At 42.2% G+C, this 25598-nt stretch overlaps 2 protein-coding genes across 3 annotated transcripts; one reads left to right on the top strand and one right to left on the bottom strand.

Moving 5' to 3' along the window:
• Positions 1-926: 926 nt before the first annotated feature.
• Positions 927-6124, bottom strand: ATP5ME (ATP synthase membrane subunit e). The gene is made up of 4 exons (XM_032778604.2): positions 6011-6124; positions 5536-5590; positions 2529-2627; positions 927-1071 (listed from the first exon to the last, which is right to left on the bottom strand). Exons 1-4 carry the CDS (start codon positions 6044-6046, stop codon positions 1046-1048), a joined length of 216 nt encoding a protein of 71 aa, XP_032634495.1. The 5' UTR covers positions 6047-6124; the 3' UTR covers positions 927-1045.
• Positions 6125-6339: 215 nt separating this feature from the next.
• MYL5 (myosin light chain 5) lies at positions 6340-24823 on the top strand. 2 transcript variants are annotated; one of them, XM_032778600.2, is made up of 8 exons: positions 6340-6533; positions 14217-14398; positions 14688-14795; positions 15948-16023; positions 17479-17583; positions 20037-20115; positions 21514-21562; positions 24053-24823. In XM_032778600.2, exons 2-8 carry the CDS (start codon positions 14396-14398, stop codon positions 24152-24154), a joined length of 522 nt encoding a protein of 173 aa, XP_032634491.1. In that variant the 5' UTR covers positions 6340-6533; positions 14217-14395; the 3' UTR covers positions 24155-24823. The 2 variants fall into 2 exon arrangements, with proteins under 2 accessions (XP_032634491.1, XP_032634492.1); XM_032778601.2 differs by lacking the exon at positions 6340-6533 and adding an exon at positions 9275-10356.
• Positions 24824-25598: the final 775 nt, after the last annotated feature.

The raw sequence follows: 25598 nt of genomic DNA, 5'->3' as shown, positions 1-25598 counted from the left end.
AGAAGTGTTTAACATCAGATGTTCACTTTAAGAGATATGGCTATCACTGTAATTAGCAAAGTTAGTTCAAATCCTGATATGGCTGTACAAAAAAAGGTAGTGATCTTGAAAATATTAAACACTTTTTACACTAGGCTAAACATTTAATCCATTGGGCGTTTACAGGTGTTAAGTTAGGTCCACCATTAGGAAAAAAATAAGAATAAAAAGAAACTGAATACAAGACCCCAAGTTGACACTGTTGAGTCCATAAGTTACAGATGCAAAGTTTCCTGAGTTAGACTGTAAGGTATGCCCATTACAATGTTAAGTGTCAGAGGGGTAGCCATGTTAGTCTGGATCTGTAAAAGCAACAAAGAGTCCTGTGGCACCTTATAGACTAACAGAAGTATTGGAGCATGAGCTTTCATGGGTGAATACGTCTGACGAAGTGGGTATTCACCCACGAAAGCTCATGCTCCAGTACTTCTGTTAGTCTATAAGGTGCCACAGGACACTCTGTTGCCCATTACAATGTTGTCTCTCTTGATTTACTCATTAGAAAAAAAACCCTCATTTTCAAGACAGACAGTTTTAGAAAAACCCATCACTCAGTAACATAATGAGAACTGTGTCTTCCCAACATGCAGTCCAATCTGATTGACACTGGAAAAGCAGTTCTGAATTTGAATACGTGGTTAAATACAGGAGTTGTAGGCTTATGCTGTAGCAATTATTTTAACCATGGTTAAACTGGCTTTTACCCATCAAGTCAGAGCCACAATTAATGACTTTGCATTTTTAGACATGTTGGGGTCACTTTAGCATGAGGGATATTATTGATTCGTTACCAGATACATAAGGGAATACCTGTTTCTTCCTACATTACATCAATACCTCTTACTTGTACTTTGTATACAGCATATGCAAAAAAACCAATGAATAAATACTGTTCACAAGTATTTATTGATGGAAACAGTAAATATAGTGCTTAAATGAACTTAACATAGCTAATTCAAGGATTCAGATTTTGCTGAAGATGAAAATGAGGTCCAATACAATTTGTTCATTTCAGTATAGACTCTTCACTGGCTGAAAGGGAATAAGGAGAGTCAGGTTAGCTCACTGCTCTACAATGCAAACACATCCCAAATATATCAAAGCCTTTGTGAAGAAAATGACCTAAAAAAAAAAAATCTTTGAAAATTGCCAGTTCTCCATAAGCAGCTTTTAGCAGATGATTTTGCATTTTCCCTGAGTTCATTCTACAGGTGTTTAGTTTACGTTTCAATGTTAAAGTGATTCAGTGTTTCAAAGTTTCAAATATAGACATTCCCAAACTGTAGTCTGCATAGCAAATTAGGCCACATGCTGCTGACTCTCTTCACTTCTAGTAGCTAACCCGCATTCAGTGAAGCTAACAATATATGGAAAAGTATTTAATGCAAGTAACTGTTCTACTTACCACAGGGATGTTAGGCAATTGTTAATGGGAAGCAAGCAGTTTACCTCTCTTCCCATTCTCAATTATGTAATCCATGATATACTTTATGAAAATGAAGGACCCTACCCTAAGAAAAAAAGTCTGGTAACCTCTGTACGAATAAAATGTGCAAGGTTTCAAGATTCATGTTCAGTCTCTCTGAAGGCATTGCTGCTCCCAGGAACACACTTTAACCAAAGTTAAATTGTGTACCTAAAATTCCATACAAGTCCCATTAATTTAATTTTTAAGTAGGCTGTTCCATAGCCAAGGCCAACCAACAGAGTCTGCAAGTGTTAAAAATAATTGTATGTAACCATTCCATTACTGTCTCTACATCCAGAACCTGAGAAGTAATTTGTGTTATTGCACTAATAAGTCAAAACTGACCTAGCAGCTTCTCTGTAATATTTAGCGCCCATTCTGAGCTGGCATAATATAGATGAGAGAAGACAGTTTAGTCTTGTGGGCAAAATTTCAGCTGATACTTAATATCTGGAGCTTATTAGTACAAACTTAATATGAAGTGAAAACAGACACAGAATGAGAAGGATCTTGCTGTCATCTAGTTCAGCCTGTCCTCTAAAAAAAAAATCTTCCCAAAGAGACTCTTCTTCCAATGAAAAGACTCAAGTTTGAATATTTTATTCTCCTTACTTTAAATAGGATTTATAAAACTATTTGCCTGTAATATAAAGACTTACTATTGAGTACTCGAAAATACCTAGTTTGTCACCATTTCTGCAGTTTAGGACTGTACTGTGTTTATACTGTGTTTCAGCTTGGACAATTATATTAAAATAGTTCTTTTTTATAGTTTTATTTTCTGGTAATCACGCACTAACACAATGATGTCTGTGTTTTCCACCATGCTGGTAGTAGTTTTAATAAAGACATTTCAATGAAAAGTCATACATGAAAACATTTTCATCCATGTTCACGTAAGCCACTTGACAGTGTCGCTTTATTTTTTAAAAAAGCATTTACCTTCAAACAGTGTTTTTCTACGTACTTTTAGGGCATGGAATGGGTATGCTAATATTAAAAAAAATATATATATATATACCTTCTGCCAGTTCTTTTGCAATTCGTTCCAATTCTTCACGCTTCTTTTTCTCTTCACTTTCTATTCTCCTTTCCTCTTCAGCAATAGGCTTTAAGTAGTCTGTCATTGAACAAAAATGTTATGTATCCATAACCTTTTATCCAAGGCACTTTACACATAAGACTTTTAGAAACTACCTGCTCAATGGGAAGAAAAAAAATCTCACTTGGCCAGCAGGACTTGGAAAATGTGCCTACAACTGACTCCATTTTAAGTTAATCATCACCAAATACTTTAGAATTTTGCATCTTCACATCAGTGAAGAAGAAATATATTTCATCTTCCACAGGTGCAAACTCTTTTTGCAAGCTAATTAAAAAGAGCTTAAGAAGTATTTCAGTTCTACCCAAGGCATTTAGTGCAGACTAATCATCCTAAGACTGAACGACTTTGACCTTATATACTTTTTTGCACCAGTGTAAACGCAACAGTGCAACAATCTTGTGTAGACATACTATACTGGTGTAAAACTGCAATAACTCTTTACACCAGTGCAGCATACGTACACATGGGGTTTATACTAGATCAGCTATACTGGTGCAACAAACCTCAACATTTAGGATGATCGTTTTCAAACTTCACTGCACTGCGACCCCCTTCTGATGACAAAAATTATTATACAACCTCAAGAACGGAAACAAAGCCTGAGCCCACCCGAGTCCCACCATCCCAGGCAGGGGGTGGGGTGGGTGTGAGGTGCCCAAAGGCTTCAGTCCCAGGCGGGGGGCCCGTAACCTGAGCCCTGCTGCCCAGGCTGAAGCCCTCAGACTTGGCTTCAGCCTAGGGACCCAGCAAGTCTAATTCCAGCCCTGGCAACCCCATTAAAAAGGGTTTGAGAACAGTTTGAGAACCGCTGACTTAGGGCTTGGCTACACTGGCACTTTACAGCGCTGCAACTTTCGCGCTCAGGGGTGTGAAAAAACACCCCCCTGAGCGCTGCAAGATGCAGCGCTGTAAAGTGTCAGTGTAATCAGGGCAGCAACGCTGGCAACGCAGCTCCCAGCGCTGCACGCTACACCCATAAGGGATGTGGTTTACAAGCAGCGCTGGGAGAGCTCTCTCCCAGCACTGCGGCTCTGACTACACTCACACTTCAAAGCGCTGCCAGGGCAGCGCTTTGAAACGTCTAATGTAACCATACCCTTAGGGTGCACAAAGCCTCAACAGTGCTGTTGAGGACTTATGGTTCGTCTCTTCCATTTTCGTGCGTGTGTGTATAACAGTGACTTAAGCAAGACAAAAAACTGATTTAGTCAAAATGGTTCAATCCCCTATTGCAGACAGTTTTGCACAGGTTACTCAAATGCCAACCTCCAATTGGCCAGTAGTAACAGCCTCCCTCATCAGTTAGGTTTTCAAACAAGCATTCTCTTATGCTACCCTTGGGAGAAGCTTCAAGCTACAAAAAAACCTTCAAAGCTACCTCATATTCCTCCTTCAGGCTCTTCTTTGCCATGTCTACAAGAAGCTTGCTATGATCAAACCAACGCCCATCAAACTGGTCAATATTGTCTCCTTGTTTCCTCCTACTCCCTTGCCTGTGTGTATATTCATCTGATATCAAATGTTTTATACTTAAATCGTAAGCTCCCAGGGGCATGAACCATCTTTTATTCTGGGTTTGTCTAGCTTCAACTTCCAGTCATTGGATCTTGTCACTAAGCGCTATGATAATGCGAAGATGTTTTACCAAAACAAGCTATACCAATACACACATTTTCATACCAAGGTAATTGTGCCCATCCCAGGAGACTGTACAGATTTCACAGCATTAGTTTTGTTTTATTCTTAAACCCATTTAGTTAAATCAATGGGTAGACAAATCTTTATTCTTGCTTTTAAGAAAAGCATACTGATATGAGCTTCAAATACTTGAAATACTGCCTGACCTTCAGACAGGTCATGCTTCAGCAGTACACATCACAAACTCAAATCAGCATAGAGTACCATGACAGTGCATACCTTAGATGTCTGTATTCAGATAATGCAAATCTTGGACCCTAAACTTAATACTAACAAGAACTTTCTGTATGACAGACAACATGCTCACCAATTTTAAGGTGCCACACAAAATATACAATTAAAAACTTAATATTTTGTATATCCTCATCTAGGATCACTTTACTGTTCAAGACATCAAACTAAGTAGACAAATTGCCAATATTTAATTATATCTAATCCTTTTTCTATTGACTGGATTTAGCAAACATGAACCCAAATACACCAGCATCAATAAAGACTAAAACTTCCAACTGATACAATATAAACTTTGAAATGATATAAGTTAACAAAAATAATGGTCAACTGTTTTTACATTCAGGCTCAAAAGAAAAGGTGGATGGAGTAATCTCTTTATTGGACTGACTTCAGATCACTGAAAAAGAAAGCTGTGGAGCTTAAAAGCTTGTCTGTTTCACCAAGAGAAGTTTGTCCAATAAAATATATTATCTCACCTATCTTGTCTCTCTCATCTGGGACCAACACAATTACAAAACTGCAAAGAAATGAAAACACAGACTTGCATCTTATTCTGCTAATTACAGTAGGAACCGATCAGTCAAAACAGTCACAGAGTTTAAGGCCAGAAGGGACTACCACATCATTTAGCCTGTCCTCCTATATATCACAGGCCACCAGAATGTAGCAGGCTCTTAGATATTAGCAGCCAATGAGGTCTCTGGCACCTTACAGACTAATAAACATATGGGTATTCACACACGAAAGCTCACGCTCCAAAACGTCGGTTAGTCTATAAGGTGCCACAGGATTCTCTGCTGCTTTTACAGATCCAGACTAACACGGCTACCCCTCTGATATTGGAACATGAGCTTTCATGAGTGAATACCCACTTCGTCGGATGCATCACATCTCTTTGCTGCTTTTACAGATCCAGACTAACATGACTACCCTGCTGATCCTTCAATTTAAGAGTTTCTCCTGCAGCCATAAATGCATTTTCGGCACTTACCATACCGCTTCTTCCCGTAGAGCACCCCAACCAGCAGGGCTGAATACCTGGTGAACTGCCGAAGGAAGGAAGGACATACTTTATTTTGCAGACAGAGAGGGAGGCTGGTTTTTAGGCCGCAGGGCAGCGGAACAAACTGGATGGTAGCTGGGGCTTGGGTCACCCCCGAGGCTGGGATCCCAGGCACCCGCCACCACCGGGAGGAGGGACAAGCACCGGCCCAGGGCTGGCCCCCGCCTCGCAGCGCGACTCGGGAGGGTTTAATCCAGCTCGGCCCGGATACCGGCCCCGAGCCCGCAGCCGGGTCAGAGACAAGAGCGAGGGCACCGGGGGAGGGGTGGGGCCGATCCCCGCCAGGCCCAGTTCTGACCTCCCCCGGGGTCACCTTCCCGCGCCCGCGGCGGCTCCGCCCCAGGCGGCTGGCGGGGCCGGGGGAGTCGGCTCGAGCCCCGGACAACGCCCCCAGCCCCGTTACCTTGATGAGCGGCGACACCTCCACCGGGGGAACCATCTCGGCGAAACCGGAATGAGCCGGAAACGAAGCGAGAAGAGAGCCCACCCACCGCGCAGAATTATGGGAACGTGGAGGAGGACGTGTGTGCGTGCGCGTGACGCATAAGGACGCGCGCGCGCGCGTGGTGATTAGGCGGCACATCGCGGGACGCGCTGGTGCCGCAGGGGCTGCTGGGAGCGAGGGTGATGGTAACGCTTCGTTCTTGGAGCGGGCGAACAGCGGCGCCCTGTGCATGTGCTTAGTCCCGCCCCATTGCGTCACAACGAGGCGGGAACTGACCCAGCCCCTTCTCCGCGCTTGCCGCGTAGAGCCGCCCAGAGCTGTGGCGGGGCAGCCTGGGAGAGCGCGCGCCCAGCGGCGGGTAGAGCCGTTATGCGCGCGCACGAGGAACGTTAGCGGGTGCACAAGGCTGCGCCTGTGGTAAAGGTGCAAACCCCGCCCCTCCGCGTCACTCCAGGGCGGCCCACAGCATTTGGCATCTGAGGTGAGAGCTCCGCTGGTGCCCCCAAGTTCCTTGGCAGAGCGTAGGCCTAACCTTGGAAGAGTCGCAGATCTGCTCGTCTCATGGTGCTGCTCTGCTGTCTGACCCAGTGAAGGCGACCTAACAACTTAAAGTGCCTTGTTCAGAAATGTTAACTAACACTGACCTTTCAAATGCCTGAACAGCAAATGTGATTGCTCTTGTCTGCGTAGTGAACACTGGCATGTTTATCTGTGTGAATAATCAAAGTGGTGCTTTCCCTGCCTTCTTGGTTGCTAAGGTTTGAATTGCTTCCTGAAGGTCCGCAGTCTGGGCCGGCTTATTCTCTGCTGAGCTGGTTGCAAGGCTGACCAGCCTCTCCTGTGTCATTGTGGAGTGTAGATGGGTTTTTATTAACTTCAGCTTGGAGAAGCTCCGTTCTCCACTGGCCACTGTTACAGGACGTGCTAGAAGTATGCGCAGAGAACAAAACCATTTGGCAAGAGGATGGTTATTTTATTTGTGCACATATATTCCAGAACACCCTTTGGAGTTGATCCTGCTGAAATGTAGCTTGAAAGGGTTTTCAGTTTATCACTTAAATCACTCACATCAATATTGCACATGTCATCATGGGTCAACACCATCTTTAGTGCCCTGCAGTGCTGGTATAGGTCTTCTTCAGGTATAGTGAGGTGTCGCGTTTTGGAATATCATACAACATCCCAAATATACTGCTATGTTCGTTGAGCTGCATGAAATGTTCTTCAACTGACTGTATTGCACAATCTAGCACCTGGTTAAAGACTTCCACTTTGAATTGTTGTTTGAGGTCTCTTATGGGATTATCCCGTGCCTCGTAATCAAAATGTCTTCTTCGGTGATTCTTGTATTCTTGAATGGGTGGGAAAATAGCTTCAGTGTGAAGTTCCTTTGCCAACTTCTGTGCACTCATCAGAATGTTTTGAAATCCCTTATCTGACCGGTAAGACTGTAGGTATAACTTTGCTTTGTCCAGTTGTTCCATTGCTCCGGATATATCAAGGTCAACACTTGCTCACAACATTTATTTCAATCAGTATGTTATGCCACAACACTAAGCCACACAGAAATTTAAAGTTATGTATGTTTCTGGTGATTCCATTTCCCTCTGCCACTGTTCTCCCACAAACAGATCTAGTCATGGCATTATCCTCCATAATGGCAACTATGATATCATCTACCTTCCCAATTTGGTGTTTGATAGGCTTTATCCCCTCCACTCGACTTTCCCATCATGTGGCACTCAGTGGTTTCAGTGTCAGAGAGGATGTTCCCAGATGTTGCTTCAAAATTTGCCATTGATGAGTTGATGCAGAGAAAAATACATAGATGCTTTGAATTACATAAAAAAGTTCAGCAGCCTCACTAGAAGCTGATGCTGCATCACTGACCACAAGTTCAATGACTGAGACTGCATGGGACAAAAAGCTGAGGTTTAACTTTCGAATCCATGTCTGCACTGCTCTGTTCTTTCCTCTCACGTTGGTACCATTATCATAGCCCTGACCTCTCATGTCAGCTGTTGCAGTTCCCCGTAACTTCCAGCTTTTAACAAGTACATTTGTCATACCACTCCGTAGTATTGTCAAATGTCAATAAAGTCAGGAAATGCTCTCTGACAGTCACCATTGCAGGACATTTCACTAGTTCGTTGTTACAAACGCACCATTAAAGTATTTGTTCTGTATGGTGATGTCAGGGTGCAATCCAGAATAACAGATTAATATCTTGGTGACTTCAGAATTTGCCACAATCTTCTGTTTGACTTTTGTTGCAGTAAACTGTATGATCTCATTTTGAATTGTTTTTCCAAGGCTCTGTGTGTGTGTGTGTTGTGTGTACATTCTTGGGTGTGACTCTTCTTGCTCCTGGAGTACAGCATCAAATTCAGCCATCAGCTCCACAATTTTAAGAAGTTGTCCATTGATTGGCACATACAGCTGATCTGAGTCCATGCAGTGCTAGGTTTGGGTGCAAGCATTCTCACAAAGGCAATGAGCCTTTTCAGAATATTTTGCCAGCAAAGAGACTCTGATGCAGCTTCTCTTGATGCTGTCAACTATGGTGGCCTTTAACCTAGTCTCATCTCAAGCTCTTTCCACTATGGAAGCTCTCTGGAGATTGCTGCTTCTCATGGCATGACATATTTCTAGCCAGATTTTCCAGCCTTGTTCCTGTAGAACCCAATGTGCTGGAACATTAGACTGGAGAGTTGCAACAAAAACAGTATGCAAATCTTGTTTTTGAGTACATAAGCCATGGCCTCTCCACTTTGTCCCGTTGGGGATTCATCGCCAGTAATGTGTTGGATGGTAAACTTCAGTTTCATTGTCTTTGGGTACATAAGTTTTTCACTTGCTGTGGCCAATGCAGTACAAGGAAGTCCCTCAGGCTACTGCTCAAGTGGGTCCAAAGTCCTGGGTGATCTAGACTTAAGGAACTAAACTCAGCAGCAGCTGTTTCTTGCGCCTCCACCACACTCTTCTCTGATCTACACTTATCTTTAGGAATGTGCATGGTTCTATCCATTTGAGATGGAGATATGGATGCTGCAGTAGCTGCCAGGTCACCTGCACTCTAACTGGATGATCAGGCATCTCCTCACCACTCACATCCTCACTGGGGCCAGAAGGCTCACCATGAACTATCTCAGGTAGCTCCTTCCTGCTTAGATAGAAAAGCTTCTTTTGCTTTCTTTTTTTTTCTGAATGCTGCCTCAGAGGGGCGTTTTCTTCTTTCACTCATGACTGCTGTTCTGTGCCAGCTGTAGTGGCTCTCAACACTCAATTGAAGGGGACAAATAAGCAGGCTGGTAGCAGGGCCTGAGTGAGGGAAGATACCAGCATCTTGAGGGTCTAACTGGCTCTTACTACTTCAGTTGACTGCCTGTTCTCCTCAGGTGGCTTCAGGGAAGCAGCAGGAAACAGGAATTTCCCTGAGAAGCTGGTGTTAATCAGTACAGGCTCCTGGGGGTGCTTGAGAGGTACAAGCTCCTCCTCCTCCTACTCTCTCTCCTTGCAGTTCCTGCTGCTTTCTGTTATTCCCTCTCAACTTTTCTCCTGCCTGCCTGTTATGTCTCTTGTACCCTCCTTCCTCCAGCACAGCACTCCACCATCTCTGTGCCTGTAGAGCAGAGAGAATACATAAGCGCCAGCAGCAGACACAATTTTCTACACTCTGGGTCCTAGTGGAGCCTCCCCTGCCAAGTCTGGCGCCTGAGGTGACTGCCTCAGTTCGCCTCATGGTAGAGCCAGCCCTGCCTCCCCTGACACCCCACCTGGACAGACTTACACATGCAAGTGACACACATACCCCTCACACCCTTGCCACACACACACCAGAGTCCCACTCCAACACAACACCCCCCCGACGCACATCACACACACACATGACCTCTCATGCCTCCACATATGTGTTACACAGCAGTTTTGAGCACTGGTCTTGCAGATATTTCTGCTGTTTAGCACATTTTACCCAGGCCCTGAATCCCACGGAGGCAGTGGCCACCTCTGCATTGCTTATCAGTCACTCCCCTGGGCACCTCTTCTGTGCAGGGAAAACCACAGAGGGCTTGCATCTGACAGATGGTGTGTGTGCCAAGGACACAGAGTGCAGGGTCCTGAACCCTGTGTGGGTTACAACCCACTTACTGGGTGGTGTGTGCAAATAAGGAAAGGTATGTTTATAGCATATACACAGAAGGGTACCGTGTCACATAAAATGCCCAGATTTCCAGAACTGCATCTGCAAAATGTCCGAGAAATTACATTACTGAATGGTGGCCTCATGTAGTAACAACCAGCAGGTGTTTTTTATTCATTTATTTCTATTTACCTCTACACTCCTTTTATTCCATATGAAAGAAATTCAAGGTGACTTTAAAAAAAATATATATATAAAAAACCTGTTCCTGAAGCAGGGCCACCCGGGGGGGCAAGTGGGGCAATTTGCCCCAGGCCTCCAGGGGCCTCCGTGAGAATATAGTATTCTATAGTATTGCATTTTTTTTTTAATAGAAGGACCCCCCAAAATTGCTTTGCCCCAAGCCCCCTGAATCCTCTGGGCAGCCCTGTCCTGAAGCAGCTCTCTTAGCTTGAATTACCAAAGGTGTGATGACAGGCTAAAACAGTTAAGCTCTGGTCCAAATGGCATTGAATCTAGAGGGGCAGATGAGCGAGAAAATCAGAAAAAAATGTATGAAATCCATCTACAGACATTTTTATTTAAATGACAAACAAAACATATTTACAAGTGTTTCCTTTTGGTGCCTACGCCTGCATTGTGAACTACTAACAGAGACCAGCATGGCCATACAGGATATCATTAATGTTAATGGGATTCCTCAAGACTATAAACACCTGTGGTACTAGAGTCCATTGCAGAACTGAAGCATAACTTACATATGGTGGAAGGCACGTGTGTATTATAAGAAAGTGTAGTATATTAGAAACTTTTTTGTGTCTTAGCACTCCACATTATCTGTGAAAGAAGCAGTCTCTTACATCTCATCTCTTAGTAGCAGAGGCAGCTGCAAGCACATTTGCTAATTATGCTGTATTCTGATAGTCTCTGAGGGCCCTAGTTTAAGGACTGGTGTGTTATCTTTAGATTTTGCCATTCCATGCTTCCTGCTGATCCAATGTAATAAACTATTTTTAAATAAAGGACTCTTAAAAATCATCTTACTATACATTCTTAGAATAGCTTGAGGGAAATCTAGACTGATTACATAGTTCCTTGCACAATTTCATACTAATTATGTTAATTAAGAACAGATAAAAGCAAAATTTCTCTCATTAATGGTTACTTTGGATCATTTATATTTGCATTTTAAAAAGCTTTATCCTGTGATTTCTAGGGAAATGTTCAGATAGCTATATTAAAATATACAAAACCCCTACAATTATGCATTTATATCTACAACTTAATTCTAAATTGTTTCAAGAGGCTCGCGTGCTGAAATGATATTTTAAAATCTTCTTTATGCCTTTTTGTTTGCCTTTTTCAGACCACGTCTAGAATAATTTTAATATTTTCTGTGCAATGGGTTGTGAAAGTCAACTAAACAGAATAAGAATTAATTAGTCCTTCGCTGTGAGGCACTGTTGGAGTCCTGCGAATTAGAGTTCCCAGCTTCAATACCGCACAAGTTAACCATACCACACATAACATTTATTTCCCTTTGTAAGCTTATGTCTTCAACCTGGCTGGAAGTTCAAGCTGTTTTTATTAAACTTCTTTTACATATGTTTATTTAAACTAACCTGAGTTTAAAATAGAGGCGTCAAATCACATTTTTGCATAATAGAAATTTGCAACCTGTGTGTGTGTGTGGGGGGGCGCAATGTAAGTTATTTACATGGTTCCTTGCTCACTTTTGAAGATAATTAAAAGGTGAGCAAAACCTCAAGGGAGCAGCTGCATTTTCCCATGGTGGTGGCAGCAGACCTGATTGTCTATTGTACTGCACCCTTGTGTAGTCATTTTCATGGACCACTGGCATAGATGACGAACAACTTCAGCGGAATGGCAAATCAGGCTCAGCATTTCCTACTTCTGTCCTATAAAACAAGAACAAAATGGTGCTTGATGAAATTAAAGCGCAACAAGTTTAGAAGGGATAAAAGGAATGACTGCCACACATAATGTAGAATTAAGCCATGAAACCCTCTGTCAGTATTGTTGCAACCAAATTTTTAAAAGATTAGATATTTTTATAAGTAGGAATGGCATCTGCAGCTATATAAACTAGATTATCAAATCAAAGAGCTGTCAATGAATCAAGGCATAAGCTGGTCACTAGCTAGGTTCAAGAAGAAATATCCCCCCTTGTGGAATAGATTATGTAGTTAAATGAAAGCACAACAACACATCTTTCTTTGAAGGTCTGCCATAAATCACTGAAAAATAGTGGGCTAGATGGACAATTGATGTGTTACTGTTTGACAATACCTATGTTCTTCACCATGTACACAGCTTAGAATGTCCTGTTATAAACTGTATACTGGGTGTGCTGCAACTTTGGTAAAATTCAACTTAGTTTTTCTCCTATGCTCTTGGGAGTCAATCCTCAGTCCATGAACCAGCCTGAATAGCTGGGCTGGCTGTAGAGGAGTCATATGGGGAAAAGGGAAGCTTGTCCCTGTCACAAGTCTGCAGAGCTGCTAGAGGAGGCTACTTCAGCCCTCCTTGAGATGAGAGCTGTGGAGCATACACACAGAAACCAATCCTGTCACCCCACCACTCTCAGACATCCCACCCTGAGTGATCATGCACATGAAGCGTCTGCTGACTCAATTCCACAAGAGAGATCCGTGGCCTTTAGAATCCACCCCCTCTATGGAACAATGGAACTGCACTGCCGCAGAGGCAGGGGTCTGAGTCACTCCTCGCAGAACATAAGAAATACTAATATTCACAGTACTGCTTTTAAAACCTACTCACAAAATATTTAATAGAACTATATAGCTTTACTGATATCTTGAGAACAGAGCACTATTCTTTTTTCCCCAATAAATATCAATACTAAGTTTCCACTAAAAATAAAAGTACTGGCAAAATTAGGCAAAGGTCAAGTTAAGTACAAAAATATCCCCCAAAGCACCCACTGTAGTGAGAGAACATAGATAACTCTCTAACCAGTAATTTAATTATTTCCCTCACTTTTAGATATTTCCATGCATAGAGCTGACACACAGTTTTGATTTCCATAGTGTGTTGGTGAATGCTAACTAATGATAATATAAAAAGAAATTCATTTAATTAATTGATATTTCACAGGTAATTTCACACTAGGCTGAGTTCACTCAAAAAGCTTGGAAATGTAAATTGCATTTATCTTTTATGAAAGGATCAGTTCAGTTGCAGTCATGATTCTTTTATTTCTCACTTTAAAGTTGTTTCACAAAACACTCTAACCTCTCATGGAGCTATGACTGAAATTGTCAGCATGTTTTTTGATGACAGTACTATATTTTCGATCACCAAGGGTAGTGCTAGAAATGAAGTTATATAGTTTACATTTAGTTATAATTTTGAATATCGTAAGATCATTTGTATATTTGTGTGTTGTATTTGCATGATTGGTATGTATTTTGTATACCGATATGTTAGTTATATGAGAGAAATGGGAGTGGCGCCTTCAAAAATATGGTTGGAGCAGGTGGGACATGTGACCATTGTGTACTCTGTGTCGAGAGGTCTGCATGTAGCTTGGTAGGAGGGAAGGCTTAATTTGCAGGAAACTCCCCCATCAAAAAGTCAGAACTCAAACAACAATTAATTTATTCAAAAATAAAGTCCTCATTGAAGGTGTATCGCATGACATGATTATTTGTTTCTGATAGCACCCGCAGCAACTTGCTGTATCTATAAATAAACCATTCAAAAGATAAGGAATGCAATAGATCTGAAGGAAGAAAAAGGTAACATTTTTCCAAAATAATTATTTTTAAAGTCTTTTAAATCCCATTTCTCTACAATTAAGAGACATATATTTAGGAGAATCCAGAGAAATGTACCATTACTGAGTACAGCTGCTGTGCAGTATTATGTATAGTAACTTCATAGTGTGCTACCATCACTATTTTAGCTCTTCACCAGTAATCTAGACAGCAGATCACTTAAGGAGATTTCAAGTATAAGTAACAGTTGTTTATCCACTAGAGACCAGGGGAAGTGTTGGAAGTCTGTCCATGTATGGAGCAGGTCTTGTGAGCCAGAAGTTTGACATCTCCTTTGGGACATACTAGCTGCAAAGATGAACCCCTCCCCTCCCTAGGAGAGGCACTTTATAAAGTAAGATTCCCAAAGACAGCAAGGCACAGCAGCTCTCTCTAGTAACGATGGTAAGTTCAACCTTGTGGGAAACCGTTGTTCAGATGGGAGACCAAGGCATTTATCTGCATGATACTCCTAGGAAAAGGACTATGGTTTGAAGGAGTGCATTGTGTTTGCAATAATTTTGAAATCTGAATGTTTAAGAGTCATATCTTAGCAAAGAAAGAAAGTTTTAACTTATGTTTTGCAGATTTTCAAGTATTAATTGGAGGGTGTATTTCAGAAGAACAATGGAGTAAATGATATGTTTATTCTTTCCCAGTGTAGATCAAAAGTTATTCTTTCATCTCTTTTCAGGCTAGCAGAAAAACCAAAAAGAAGGAAGGTGGTGCCAGACGTGCTCAGAGAGCATCTTCTAATGTCTTTTCCAACTTTGAGCAGACACAGATCCAAGAATTTAAGGAAGTAAGACAATATAAGGCGCATACATATATATATTTGAATGAGACAGGTCACAGGTACAGAGTTGGGACCATATAGGAGCACTCTCTCTCTCTGTGCATATATATTGTTGGGTTACATATAATTAGGGAAAGGTTACAGGTACAGAATTGGGACCTGAACTTTTCAAAGGTTGTACATGTTCAGAAATGGGGTTCTAGCCAGCTTGTTATATATTCATGAACTGACTTAGAGTTAAACAGAATGAGATGGATTCTAGTCTGTGCCTTTGGTTCAAACCCCTCTCCACATAATATGAGGATATCATGTGTCTTTGTCTCTGCCAAAGCAACAGTTCATATCATGTGCAGTGGTACTTAATTTATGGCTTCAGCAATGCACTTAGTTTTTGGTTGGGAATAGTCTTGTGCTGTCCTATCTCCACCAGAGCACAGATCAGTCACAAAAGATTTTCTATGGTACCTTACACATGGTACCTTACACACAGTGCTCAGCAAGGAAATATGGAGTGGGGAAAGGCAGATGAGCCAAGAAACAGGTGCCGCATGCCTCCTCACTGCCAGCAACCAGAAAAAGTTAAGGAACTGGAAAGAGTGTTAAATAAAGTCATAGTCACAATACAATCTGAGTGAATATGCTCAGAATATAATATGTGTGTCACGTTGTATTACTATGCAATGATGCTGAGCTGCAACAACAAAACACAATGTCTAAACATCAGTGTGACTGTCTTCTGGTTCTGAGTCTGTTCAATGATCAAGTAATTCAAAGTTAAGTAATATTGTTCAGGAAAGTATTCAGCACCCTAGTATAAGAGTTGTTTTAAAAAGAATTCATACTCACTTTACACTTCTTATTAAAAGAGAGGGATTTGCAGTTTAAAGTATGATTGAGAGACAAAACCAAACCATCACTTTTTAGTAAGTAATGAAATGAAAAACTGAAATATGACAAGTAAAAGCTTAGCAGGCTGGGCATACACATTTTTCATGTAACTTTTTACTAAAGAATGTGTATTTACTGTAAAAAATAATAGGAACTACAGTTCCCTCTCAGTTCAAACTCGAATTGAACACAGGTTCACATGAAGCTTTTCTAAAGCTATAACTGATAAAAACATGACTATATTATGCGTATATTCACTCTGTCATGTAGGCCTTCACATTAATTGATCAGAACAGAGATGGATTCATAGATAAAGAAGACTTGAAAGACATCTATGCTTCTTTGGGTAAGTACACTAGAGCAGAGATACACTTTGCTAATGTATACTTACTCACTTTAAACTTGTAGTTATATGTGCCAAGTGGTGGATTATTTAACACTGTAAATATTTGAATGTGTAGACCTGATAGAGACAGAACATACCCAGAGCTCCAGAGAACCAACATGTTTTAACTTTGGAAGCAGATGGGATTGTAAATTGAATTCTAATTTCTCAGTTTGCTCTCGTCTCTATTAGGCCAAATCAGCCCCCTCAAACTTTAAAGTCGAGATCCAGGCCTAATTTCTATCAATATGAGATCTTTTAGACAGTAAATGGTAGGGAAGCAACCTGATGCAAATGGTGAATGGTATTTTTCCAGATAAAAATACAGTACAGTATTCTACAGTAATTTCTCCAAACACTGTATCAGGATTATGACAGTGTCACACTATTAGTGCAGAAAATCAAAGGTTTCTTTTTAAAGTGTTGAAGTATTTTAGGACTATAACTCCCACATTTTCCATAATATTTGAGCTCTACTAACCCATCCTTAGAACCCCCTCACACTTTAAAAAAGAGTGAATTAATGTATTTTACAACCAGAAGGGACAGCTGTGATCATCTGGTCTGATTTCTTGCATGACATAGGCTACAGAACCTCACCCAGTGATTCCTGCATAAAGCCCATCACTTCTGATTGAGCTATAACACCTCTTCTAGAAAGCTATCCAATCTTGATTTGAAGACTGCAAGTGATGGAGAATCCAATGTATCACTATCTAAGTTGTTCCAATGTGTAATTACCCTCACTGGCAAAAAATATTGCATCTTCTAAATTTGTCTAGCTTCAGTTTCCAATGATTTTTCTGCTAGATTAAAGAGACATCTGCTGTAAGGAGGAAAGTCTTATGAAACTTGCAAGCATGTATTACCTAAAACCAGTCCATTTTGCATACTCTCCTTTTGAGTTTCTTCTGTTTTTTTCTAGTTTACACCTGCAGGTCTGGTTGGTGGTCACGCCTCCATAGCGGTGCCTCATGTATACATTTTCCCCATAATTATCCCGTAATTGGAAGGAGTGATTTGTACAGCCATACAGCTTTATCAACTCCTTTTGACAGATTTTTGCAGATCTTCTTTTCAGAAGCCAACTACAGCTATTGAAGTCCATCCCTCACCCACTACAAAGAGATTCCCTACATTTGGCCAAGATGGACTTTGTAGAGCATTAGAAGTGCTATGGTTCTAAAAGTCATTTGAAGAGGGGATTCTGTTGAAAGAATTGTAGAAAGTTACAAAGCAAAATGAAGAAAATAAGAGAAAAGCTGTATTGAAATGGTTCAAGTATTTTATGGGGGGCAATCATACAGCTAGTACGTGTTAGTGAAGGTGCCTAGAACCAAAGATAGGTGCTTTGTCTATTATAACTCTAAACAGTATGGGTATTTGTACACTGAGAGACCTGTTCCTTTAATTTAGGTAAAACAAATGTAAAAGATGAAGAGCTAGAATCCATGCTCAAGGAAGCTGCTGGACCCATTAATTTCACAATGTTTTTGAATCTCTTTGGAGCAAAGTTACTTGGTGAGTTTCATACTATCTATATCAGGGGTGGGCAAACTTTTTGGTCTGAGGGCCACATCTGGGAATAGAAATTGTATGGTGGGCCATGAATGCTCACAAAATAGGGGTGTGGGAGGGTATGCGGGCTCTGGGCTGGGGCTGGAGAGAGGTTTGGGGTGCAGGAGGGTGCTCCAAGTTGGGATCGAGGGGTTTGGAGAGTAGGAGGGGGTTCAGGGCTGGGACGGGGGTTTGGGCGTGGGGAGAGGTGCAGACTCTGAGCGGTGCTTATCTCAAGTGACTCCTGGAAGCAGCAGCATGTCCCCTCTCTGGCTCCTACGCGGAGGCACAGCCAGGCAGCTCTGCACGCTGCTCCATTTGCAGGCACCACCCCTGCAGCTCCCAGTGGAGCATCGAATGAGGCCATTGGAGCACATAGGAGCTGGAGCAGGGCCATGACGCAGCTCCTGGGAGCCACATGGTGCAGACTCCAACCCTGCGCCCTGTCTGGAGCACCAGAGTGGGGCCAAGCTGCGTGGTGCAGCTCCTGACCCAGCTCCCTGGCTGGAGTGGGGCAAGCCCCAGATCCTGCTCCCCAGAGGAGCTCACAGGCTGTAGGTTGCCCCCCCTCGTCTATATATGCCGTTATTGAGAAGTTCCTTAGGGTGTGTGTATAATACAGACTTGTCAATCTCAGGTAGACTTAGAGCCACCGCATCCTCACCAGAAGCACTTCCACCGACAGAAGAGGGGCAGTGTGGAGAGCTGAGAGCCAGGGCACCGCTCTGCACAGTTCCCCGACAGGAGTCCAGCTGTCCCTCGGGCTCTCAGCTCCCCACTTCCAGCTGGGAATGGGGACAGCTGCCTGGGCTTCTCTACTCTCCCCCAGGAACTGGGGGCAGCTCCCTGAGCAGGCACAGCCATCTGGGAGCAAGGAGCTGGGGGCAGCTGGGCTATAGCTATCCAGCTTTCTTGTCAATGGCACGGCCATGGAGCCATGACATTGACAAGATAGCCAACAGCTCATGTAAGGAAGGCAGTGTAACTACACTGATGTGAGCCCTGTGCCTTTCGTGGAGGTGGAGTTATGGCAGTGGAGTAGGGCACTTACATTGGCCAGAAAAGGCTCTAATGTGTACACTGATGTAATGAGGTCGACATAAGGTGCCTTACGTCAACCGAACTGCGTGGTGCAGTAGACCAAGCCTTAATCTGAACATCCCATGTGTCCAGTTCCTTTTTGAAAAGGCTTTAATCATTTACTTCAACTTTACTGCTCATAGAACAGTCTTAAGGTTGGTAATTCTGAATGATAGTCAAAGCTCACCTGCATCAGAGACAACAGTATGTATTTGTCAATTAAAGTGTCAAGGCACGTAGCAAGAGTAAGTCCTTACTCCATGGCAATTATGACATGTATTTTAAAATGAAATTAGGAATTAACATTGACATGGTCCAGCTGACATCTGCTAGAGACAATGTTCTAACGTGAGCTCCAGTTTTTGGCAGTAATTCTTTAAGGTTTTGTTCTTACAGTGCCTGCAGAGAAATTTCTGTGAAACTTGTAATGCCATTTCGAGACCTTGGCAGAGCTTGCCCACCTGCAGGGCTAGATCTGACTTCTCCCTAAACTGTCTTGCCCTGCAAAACTCTCTCCAGAGCAGACCCATCTCTCCCCATTGTTGTTTCTTGGCTGTCACTCCACTACTATACCCATCCACCTGTTCCTTGGGGACTTCATAAAGCCTGTCAGGCCCTCCCCCCCACTACACTTTACACCAATACAACAGCTCTACAGAAATATATAACAGCAGCAGGGTTCTCAGCACTTTTGAAATATTTAACCAATTACTGAGAAAAGTAATAATGGACTTGAGGCTATTTTTAGCTACCTATTTTTTTTTAAAAAAATGTGGCTTTGCAACTCTAATTTTTATTCTTATTATTAATTTATACAATAGAATTTGCTCAGGTGTCTTAGGATTTCAGACTGATTTTCAAAATAACAGTGTAAGTATATTGTTCCCTGGCTGCAAATTATACTACTGCCTGATATTGCAGAGCCTGCTATAATTCAGTGAAGTCAGATTGACCACTAAACATGTCATTTCTTAAAGGATCCTAGACTAATTTACTTCCAAGCAGACATCCTCCATTTGATGTCTCAGAGGATGTATACACACCTACTATTCAGAAGAGGCAGTCTCCCCCTCTTTTAAAAAAGTCTTAAAATTTTCACTCCCCCTTAAAATTGCTGTCAGCTCCATTTATTCCAACAGAATCCGAGTATGTTCTCTCATTTTTTCCTCCTCAAGCACACCTCTGTAGCTATCAAATGCTGTTTTGTGTAGAGATAGCACTTCCAGTACCACAGACCCATTGTACTACTGGGCCTGAGTATTGTTCTTGCGAAAGATTCCAACCAGGGGGAAGTGTGGTATCAGCTGAGCCACATTGGCATCTGTTGTTTTCTACAGGTATGGATGGGGAAGAGACCATACTAAACGCATTCAAAATGTTTGATCCAGATGGTAAAGGACACATTCACAAAGACTAGTAAGTTTACTTCTATGGTTATCAAGCCTATCAAGAATCATAACAGTCACATTACAGTAGGCAGTTGAGATCTAAGTATTTTGGATTATATTGAGTATTAACTGATAAATTAACAGATTTATTCCTTCCTTTTTCAGCTCACTAGCTTTATTAATTTAACAATATATAGTAATTTGAAAATTATAAAGTGCAGGAACAGAATGCAAGACAAGAGTAAATGAGTGACTTTGTAATAATGCCCAGGAAGATAATTACTGGAGCTTTTCCCCACTAAGCAAACCAGATACCACTGAAAAACCTTCTATTTGTTGGACAGTTATGTGTTCCACCCATTTGTACACGTGGACAACATTGAATTAAACTGTTGTATATTGCGTGACAGTAAAACTATTAAAATAGTTTTCCTGCAGGGATAGTGCATGGCAAGTGTACTTTCCATTCTCCTCTTGGGGGAGCATGCCAGAGACATGTTTTGTTTTTTAAATATTAGCCTGCATATTTAAGTTGTTTGCATAAGAAGCATCTTGAACTTTTTTTTCCTGATAGTGTGCTTTGTGGTGTATAAACTTGAGACAAGTGAACTCCTCAGTGCCTCCCCACCATATCACCCCCATGCCCCACCAGATCCATATCCTCCTTTACATCCTTCTTAATTCTGCAAAGGGCAGTAGCATGACTCATCTAAGGATGCTTTCCAGCCAGATGCAACAGTTCTCTTCTTGCTCCAACATACAGGTGATCCTGCCTTCTCCCGGCTAGGGCTTGACTGCACACAGTTTAGATCTGTATACCTAGTTAAACAGGTACAAGCCCAATACAGATTGCTATAGCTGAATGCTTAAGTGTTTATATCAGGATAGCTTGTGCCTGTCAATTTACAGGCACAAGCTAAACCAATATTAGCCAGGTTTAAACCAGTCTCAGAATAGCCACACAAAGTTATACTGTTTTAATTACATTGGTATTAAATCGCGCCGTTAGTTAAAACACAACAGCTTTGTACATAGATTGGACCCAACTCCAAACCTAAGGAATGAGTAGAGAACAGCTGATGAGGAGTGTTAGGACTCACTCTGGGCAACAGTCTTACCCTACTTTCTGCTCAAAGGATACTCATTGCCCTTCCCAGCTGGTACCTACTAAGCTAAAACCACAACTGAACAGTGTGCAGATGTTATCCAGTTGGGAACTAGCCAGCTGTCTGAGGGAAAACAATTTAACTACACAGTAAATAGAATGGTAGTAGAGGTTGTTTTTTTTTCTTAACTTAAAATTTTCCAAAGACAAGGTTGCAAAATAAAGTATTCTAGAATTATTTCGTTGTGAGGAACTGTGCCTGTGCTATCCTAACTCTGATTTAAAGAGTGATCTGACTAATCTTCTCTCTGTTTTAACTAGCTTAAAACGCATGATGATGACACAGGCTGACAAATTCACTGCTGAAGAGGTTTGTATACTACTGTATCTGTTTATACAACAGTTGCTTCCTAGAAAGGCAGCAAGACTATTCTGTTATAAAAGTTTAAAATAACCTCTCTTGGGCCTGGTCTACACTACGCGTTTAAACCGATTTTAGCAGCGTTAAACCGATTTAACGCTGTACCCGTCCACACTACAACGCTCTTTATATCGATATAAAGGGCTCTTTAAATTGGTTTCTGTACTCCTCCCCAACGAGAGGAGTAGCGCTAAAATTGATATTACCATATCGGATTAGGGTTAGTGTGGCTGCAAATCGACGGTATTGGCCTCTGGGCGGTATCCCTGGACAGCAATCTGAACTCGGATGCTGTGGCCAGGTAAACAGGAAAAGCCCCACAAAATTTAGATTTTCATTTCCTGTTTGCCCAGCGTGGAGCTCTGATCAGCACGGGTGGCAATGCAGTCCCAAATCCAAAAAGAGCTCCAGCATGGACCGTACGGGAGATACTGGATCTGATCGCTGTATGGGGAAATTTAATAGTGAAAATCTAAATTTTGTTACAGAAGACGAAATGCCAAAGCGTTTGAAAAAAAAAAATCTCCAGGCTACACAGTGCTGCGTGACAAGCGTAACGGGAAGCCAGAGACTCAAATGGACGCTCATGGAGGGAGGGAGGGAGGGGTACTGAGGACTCCAGCTATCCCACAGTCCACAGCAGTCTCCAAAAAGTATTTGCATTCTTGGCTGAGCTCCCAATGCCTGTAGGTTCAAACACATTGTCCGGTGTGGTTCAGGGAATAGCTTCGTCAATTTACTCCCCCCCCCGCCACGTGAAGAAAAGGGAAAGAAATAGTTTCTTGACTTCTTTCAATGTCACCCTATGTCTACTGAATGCTGCTGGTAGACGCGATGCTGCAGCAGTGAAGAGCAGTATCCGGCTCCTCTCCCCTCCCCGGTGGCAGATGGTGCAGTAGGACTGATATTCCGTGTCACCATCAGCCCGTGAGTGCTCCTGGCTGGCCTCAGGTGAGGCTGGCCAGGGGCGCCTGGGTAAAAATAGGAATGACTCCTGGTCATTCCCAGTAGATGGTACAGAACGGCTGGTAACCGTCCTCATCATAGCAACTGGGGGCTGAGCTCCATCAGCCCCCTCCCTTTCCTGTGTAAAGAAAAGATTCTGTACTGCCTGGACTGTCATAGCAGCGGCATGCTGGGCTCCTCTCCCCCGCACCGCTTAATGTCCTGCCTGGACTGTCATAGCCCCGGGAGGCTGCCTCCCCCTCATTTTATCTCACTAACAAGTCACTGTTTCTTATTCCTGCATTCTTTATAACTTCATGACACAAATGGGGGGGACACTGCCACGGTAGCCCAGGAAGGTTGGGGGAGGAGGGAAGCAACGGGTGGGGTTGTTGCAGGGGCACCCCCGTGAATGGCATGTAGCTCATCATTTCTGCGGGATCTGACATGGAGCAGCTGTGCTCTCTGATACACTGGTTCTCTAGTACACTTGCCCATATTCTAGGCAGGACTGACTCTATTTTTAGAAACCATAAAGGAGGGATTGACTCGGGGAGTCATTCCCAGTTTTGCTTTTGCCCCGGCCGATCTCAGCCAGGGGCACCCATGATAGCAGCAGACAGTACAGAACGACAGATAACCGTCATCTCATTGCCAATTTACGCCGGCAGCAGACAGGTACAGAACGACTGATAACCGTCTCTGCTATCATGCAAAAGCAAATGAATGCTGCTGTGTAGCGCTGGAGTATCGCCTCTGTCCGCGTGCATCCAGTACACATACGGTGACTGTAAAAAAAAAAAAAAAAAAAAAAAAAAGCTGAACGGGCTCCATGGTTGCCGTGCTATGGCGTCTGCCAGGGCAATCCAGGGAAAAAGGGTGCGAAATGATTGTCTGCCGTTGCTTTCCCGGAGGAAGGAATGACTGATGACATTTACCCAGAACTAGCCGCGACAATGATTTTTGCCCCATCAGCCACTGGGCTCTCAACCCAGAATTCTAAGGGGCGGGGGAGACTGCGGGAACTATGGAATAGCTACCCACAGTGCAACGCTCCGGAAATGGACTCTAGCCTCAGGCCATGGACGCACACCGCCAAATTAATGTGCTTAGTGTGGCTGCATGCACTCGACTTTATACAATCTGTTTTATAAAACCAGTTTATGTAAAATCGGAATAATCCTGTAGTGTAGATGTACCCTTGGATAAGGGACATGAGTGTTTGGAAATCCTTTTACTCAGTGGCTTTAGGAATTACCACTAACCCCTTGTTACAACACTCCCATTGCAGAGGCCTACTGAATTACTAGCTAACAGAACATCATCTGTTTGAAGCTGTTAAATGCTCTCTATTCATTTTTCAAAATAATTCAGAAATAAGAATGAGTCAGTCGCTGCAGATACTTGCTTCCATGATGGAGTTTTAAGTTGAAGGTTGCTAAAACACTGCTTTGGAAAAACATAACATTGTTCTTTTCTTTTAATGCTCTACAGATAGACCAGATGTTCAAGAGTTCCCCTATTGATGCAGCAGGAAACTTGGATTATAAGTCTTTCTGCTACACTATCACACATGGAGAGGAAAAGGAAGAATAAAGAGTGCACACTTCGTAGTTGCACTAAATTCTCACATTGGACTAATAAATAAAAATTGAACTACATTTTTTTTTACCCAGCTGTAATGATGATTCAGTTATCCACTGCTCACGCAATTTAAAAATAGTTATGTCCTAGTCTCCATTACTTTGGAGGGCCCCTAGTGAAAACTGCTTCTTTTACCATGCTTTTTCATAGCAATAGTTTTGTTTTAGCACTAACTCCATTCTCCTTAGCTCACAACAGAGGCATTTCATTTCAAAGTTATTCCAGGCAAAATAGAACAGAGAAAGATGTGCTAGCAGATTATTAGAAAATGCAAACAACCTACGAACAGGTAGCTAGTGATGGCATCTGCCTCTTTGTACACCGTGATAGGTAATTATAAAGATGGCCATCGTTGTGGGATGACAGTTGCATTACGCAGGAGCAGGACAGAAAGAACATTTGCAGAGGTCATTCACACATTGCTATTGCTTGTTCCAGGCTGACTATTCTACTTCAGGGGCAAATGATGTAGCTCTGGCAATACTGACTGCTTCTGAGAACAACTTCCATCTTCCCTGGAAATGAACACACAATCCTACTTGTAAACATTTTCACCTCCAGGAAATAATGACTTTTTTACATCGATTAAAAATGGATAACACTCTTTGGTACAATCTTTAATTCTGAGTTGTCCATTTTCATTAGATCAAAAGCAACATTTATAAAAACAGTTGTGTCAAAAAGAAATAGCTGTAATCCTTACTGATTTGGGGTAGAAACCTGCTGTAAAAAGGTGGAGTTTAAACTGTCATGGAGTCCACAGTTCCTGTTCATTTGAAAATGCAGCTTGTTTCATCAGAACTTACAAAAAGACATGTCAGACCAATCTAAAGCCAACTCTTTGTACACTTAAAGGAACTTTCAGGTCAAGTTTGTTCCCAAATGTAGGGGTTTGGAAAATTAAATTGAAACATACGTGAATGGCTAATTTGAATTGAGTATTGTGAACTGGGTTACAAGTAGAAAAATGCTGTCTGTGGAAGGGACTCTTAAATCTTTGTTAGCCCCACTCCTCCAATATAATTGGGGTTCAAAACAAAGGTGTTATTTTATCAACATGATTATGTCTGGCAGTGAGTTTATCTAGTTTAATTCACTGCTCTTTCAGAGCAGGAACAAAACTGTAAGACATGCCACATTGGAGTGCAGCTGCTTATTTTTCATATTAATCTTCAGTAACAGCCACAGGTTAGGGGTCTGTTACAGGAGTTGGGGGGTGAGGTTCTGTTGCCTGCAATATGCAGGAGATCAGGCTGGATGATCATGATGGTCCCTTCTGGCCTTGAAGTCTATGAACCTAAACCATTTTATCTTTCAACTACTAAATCTAGCCTCACAAGAGAGTCAGGATTTCTTCAAATTTAGTGGTAATGTTAGCATCAAAGCTTTACTGAAC

This window comes from Chelonoidis abingdonii, chromosome 6 (genome assembly GCF_003597395.2).
Source record: "Chelonoidis abingdonii isolate Lonesome George chromosome 6, CheloAbing_2.0, whole genome shotgun sequence".
NCBI lineage: Eukaryota > Metazoa > Chordata > Testudines > Testudinidae > Chelonoidis > Chelonoidis abingdonii.
This window is presented reverse-complemented; position numbering and strand designations above follow the sequence as displayed.

What these genes read in the sequence shown, in the direction of transcription:
- MYL5 (XM_032778600.2), top strand. An exon ending in AGATCCAAGAATTTAAGGAA is followed by an intron (nt 14,796 to 15,947) that starts GTAAGACAATAT and finishes TCTGTCATGTAG; the next exon opens with GCCTTCACATTAATTGATCA. An exon ending in CTTTGGAGCAAAGTTACTTG is followed by an intron (nt 17,584 to 20,036) that starts GTGAGTTTCATA and finishes TGTTTTCTACAG; the next exon opens with GTATGGATGGGGAAGAGACC.
- ATP5ME (XM_032778604.2), bottom strand. Translation starts at nt 6,046, where the DNA reads ATGGTTCCCCCGGTGGAGGTGTCGCCGCTCATCAAG. An exon ending in CTACGGGAAGAAGCGGTATG is followed by an intron (nt 2,628 to 5,535) that starts GTAAGTGCCGAA and finishes GTTCAATGACAG; the next exon opens with ACTACTTAAAGCCTATTGCT. An exon ending in TGCAAAAGAACTGGCAGAAG is followed by an intron (nt 1,072 to 2,528) that starts GTATATATATAT and finishes ATTCCCTTTCAG; the next exon opens with CCAGTGAAGAGTCTATACTG.